The 4,049-nt window shown below is 55.1% G+C and overlaps 1 protein-coding gene across 1 annotated transcript in view; it reads left to right on the top strand.

Moving 5' to 3' along the window:
• Positions 1-2,928, top strand: part of SMARCA4 (SWI/SNF related BAF chromatin remodeling complex subunit ATPase 4) — an 86,994-nt gene extending 84,066 nt beyond the window's left edge. The window contains exons 34-35 of the mRNA XM_024745674.1: positions 86-288; positions 2,415-2,928. Of these exons, the coding sequence (XP_024601442.1) occupies positions 86-288; positions 2,415-2,447 (236 nt within the window). The 3' untranslated portion in view covers positions 2,448-2,928. The remainder of the gene's footprint in view (positions 1-85; positions 289-2,414) is intronic.
• Positions 2,929-4,049: the final 1,121 nt, after the last annotated feature.

Genomic DNA, 4,049 nt, shown 5'->3' with positions numbered 1-4,049 from the left:
GCCCATCCCCGGGGTGGGGGGAGGCGGGGTGGGGTCACACCCACCTGAGGGGACCCGAAGCCCGCACGGCTCCCAGACGTCCCTGGCTCCGAGGTGCCATGCTCTCCCGAGCTCACATCTTCTTTCCTCCTGGTGCCCACCCCAGCTCGCTCGGTCAAAGTGAAGATCAAGCTGGGCCGGAAGGAGAAGGCCCAGGACCGGCTCAAGGGCGGCCGGCGGCGGCCGAGCCGTGGCTCCCGGGCCAAGCCGGTGGTGAGCGACGACGACAGTGAAGAGGAGCAGGACGAGGTAAAGCCCGCGGGGCCCGGGCAGGCGGGTCGCTGCACGCCTGTGCCGTGCCACGTGCTGGCCCCTGGTCCAAGGCCAACAGCCCCGCTCCCCAGATGCGGAGACCGAGGCTCAGCCTTATATGGCCTGGGACTCAAGTCCAAGTCCACGTGGCCCTACCAGCAGTGCTCTTGGAGCTGGTGGGCTTCAGGCAGGGCATCCCAGCCTGTTCCTGCTGCAGCAGCCTGCAGAGCTGCCAACCCAGGGCACCAGGGCTGCTGAGCTCGGGCCGGCAGTGTTGGGACGGGAGGTGGTGAGATCGGAGGTGCCGCCAGCGGGTCCCCATCCCCACAGCACAGGGCCCTCCAGCCGCCAGGACTGCCGTGGTGTCCTCACTGCACGGGGCACACGCCCTGCACCCCAGGTCTCTGCTTGTGGCTCTGTTCCGGCCTGTCTAGAAGGATTTCTAAACAATGGTAGTGGGTTAAGAAAAAGCAAGCAAAAAACAAAAGGCCCCATAATCCACAGTCATCAAAACATTGTGCAGCAGACCCTGTGAACGGGGCTGTGAGCGGTGCCTCGGTGATGGTCCCCCTGGCACAGGCTGCAGTCCCTCGCACACCAGGGAAGAGCCACAGGAGCTTCAAGCCTGGACACTTTGATGGGCGTGGGGGCACGAGCAGACCCACTGGCTGGGTTTAAATAAGCTTTGCCCTCTGGCTCTAGCCCGGATGCCAGGCCCTTCCCTGCTGTAGGGCCTGGGCATTTCACTTCACTTCTGAGCCTGTCTCCACTTCTACAAAGCACGGAGGTCAAGTCAATTACACGGGGCCTGTGGCTCCCGGAACAGCCTGACAAGCACCATTTTGTTGTTGTTAGTCTTTTTTTCTTTTTTTAAATATTTATTTATTTGGTTGCACCAGGTCTTAGTTGCAGCACGCAGTCTCCTTAGTTGTGACATGCGAACTCTTGGTTGCAGCATGCATGTGGGATCTAGTTCCCTGACCAGGGATGGAACCCGGGCCCCCCCCGCACTGCAAATGAGGAGTCTTAACCACTGGACCACCAGGAAGGTCCCTCGTTAGTTTTCTTGTATAGCTGTTTGCAATAGCAGCAAAACCACGTGCCTTTCGACTTCCCTGGTGGTGCAGTGGTGAAGAATCCGCCTGCCAATGCAGGGGACACAGGTTCGAGCCGTGGTCCGGGAAGATCCCACATGCCGCGGAGCAACTAAGCCCATGAGTCACAAGGGCTGAGCCTGAGCTCTAGAGCCCACGAGCCACAACTACTGAAGCCCGCGTGCCTAGAGCCTGTGCTCTGCCACAAGAGAAGCCACTGCGATGAGAAGCCCCTGCTCACTGCGACCAGAGGAAGCCCGCGCGCAGCAATGAAGACCCAACACAGCCAATAATTAATTAATTAGGAAAAAAAAACCCAGGTGCCTCAGAATAAATCTGACCATAGACATCCATGGTCTTATGGGGACGTTAATGACATTGTGAACACGGGAGTGGTGGCCCTTGTTTCTGGAGAGGAGGATCTGAGCTGTAAAGCTCCCCATCTGCCCATCTGGATCTAGCAGGGCTTCTGTGGCCCTTGCCAAGCTGTTTAAAATGTTTATACAGAAGAGCAGAGATTTTACGTGGTCAGAAATCGCCAAGGTGGTTTTAAAGCCACAGGTCAGGGGAATTCCCTGTCGGTCCGATGGTGAAGACTTGGCGCTGTAACTGCTGTGGGCCCGGGTTCCATCCCTGGTCAGAGAACTAAGATCCCGCAAGCTGCGTGGCATGCCCACAAAAATAAAAATAAAGCCGTAAGTCAGGGGCACAGGGACAGGCAGACAGCAGTGGGACAGAGCAGGGAAGGCCCAGCAAGCCTCCCACGTCCCGAGGAAGAGTCGATGTGGACGCAGGGGACAGTCTGTGGGAGAACGGTGACGTCACGGTGTGGCCATGGCAGCAGGGGATGAGGGCAAAGGCCAGTCTGCACCCAGCCTCGCGGAGCCAGTGCTGCCCGCTCCCTGCAGGGCAGAGCGGTTCTGCTGCCTGCATTGGTGATTGAGTGCATCTAAAGCTGAGGTCGGCGCCAGTCGGGGTGCTCCTGAGGGCGGGGCTGACTCACGCTTTCTCCTCCTGTCCCCCCTCCAGGACCGCTCAGGAAGTGGCAGCGAGGAAGACTGAGTCCCGACATTCCAGAGTCTCAACCCCGAGCCGCTCGTTCCAGATCTGAGATGGTGTAGACCTTAGCAGTAACGGGTAGCAGCAGATGTAGTTTCAGACTTGGGATAAACTGTATAAACAAAAATCTTCCATATTTATACAGCAGAGAAGATGTAGGACTGTTTGTGTCTGGCCCTGTCCTGGCATCAGTAGCGTTGGTAACAGCATTAACTGTTTAAAATGAGAAAAAAAAAAAAAAGAATTATGAATTGGGGAACACGCGACACCTGTTTTTCTTTTCCTTCCCTGGCAGTACTGTTTCGGCCGCAGTTTGGAATCACTGTAGTTTAAGCTGTGGATGCATGTGTGTAGCCGTCCACTCCTCGTACTGTATTTTATTGGACAGGTCAGACTCGCCAGGGCCAGGGGTCCATAGGCCTGGCGGGGGTATGTCAGTGTCACTGGATGTCAAACGGTAATAAATTAAACCTACAAAAGTCTTGCCTTCTGGTGGACTCATTCCCGGCTCCTGGGGTGGTGGTGAATGTCCGCTGCCACCCCAAGCGCTGCGAGGCCCTGGGGCCCCGTGTGGGGCCTCACCATATCCGGGGCCCTGTCCTCCCATCACCAGATCCCAGGGGTCCCATTTCACAGGGGAAGACACTGAAGCCCACGCAAAGGCAAACACCTTGCCCAGGCCTCACACCATCTGACTGCAAGCCTGGGCTCTCTGGCTCCCTTAGCACTGCCATTCTCCATCATGTGTTCAAGCCTGCCCTGTCATGCAGGGAGCAAACAGCTCAGTCCCTTCCCCTCTGCAGCTAAGGTGGGGTCAGGGAGACAGTCACATAAACAGGCAGATGCAGGACTTCCCTGGTGGCACAGTGGTTAAGAATCCACCTGCCATAGGGAGGGGATATGGGGATATATGTATACGTATAGCTGATTCACTTTGTTATACAGCAGAAACTAACACAACAATGTAGAGCAATTATACTCCAATAAAGATGTTAAAAAAAAAAAAAAGACACTTAAAGAAAAAAAGAAAAAATCCACCTGCCAATGCCAGGGACACGGGTTTGAGCCCTGGTCCGGGAAGATCCCACATGCCGTGGAGCAGCTAAGCCCATGCGCCACAGCTACTGAGCCTGTGCTCTAGAGCCTGCAAGCCAAAACTACTGAGCCTGCGTGCTGCAACTACTGAAGCCCGCGCGCCTAGAGCCCGTGCTCCGCAACAAGAGAAGCCACCGCAATGAGAGGCCTGTGCACCACAACGAAGAGTAGCCCCCGCTCGCCGCAACTAGAGAAAAGCCCGCGTGCGGCAACAAAGACCCAAAGCAGCCATAAATAAAATTTATTTCGGAAAAAAACGGCATGTGCCACACAGCAGTCAGAGCCGTGACACAGGAATCCCAGGGCATTGTGGGAGCCCAGGTGATCAGGGAGAGCTCCCAAGTCCAGAACTTACTTTGGGTTCTATAGTTTTTGTCTCTTCATTAAGATCTTGTATTTGCGAGTCATTATCATCATATTTGCCTTTAATTCTTCAAACACTGTTCACTTTAATTCTTTGAACATTTTTTTTTCTTTTTCTTTTTCTTTTTTTTTTTTTTTTTTTTTTTT

This window comes from Neophocaena asiaeorientalis, unplaced genomic scaffold (assembly GCF_003031525.2).
Source record: "Neophocaena asiaeorientalis asiaeorientalis breed wild unplaced genomic scaffold, Neophocaena_asiaeorientalis_V1.1 scaffold357, whole genome shotgun sequence".
NCBI lineage: Eukaryota > Metazoa > Chordata > Mammalia > Artiodactyla > Phocoenidae > Neophocaena > Neophocaena asiaeorientalis.
The sequence above is the reverse complement of the archived record's forward strand: the minus strand, read 5'-3'. Positions and strand labels throughout refer to the sequence as shown.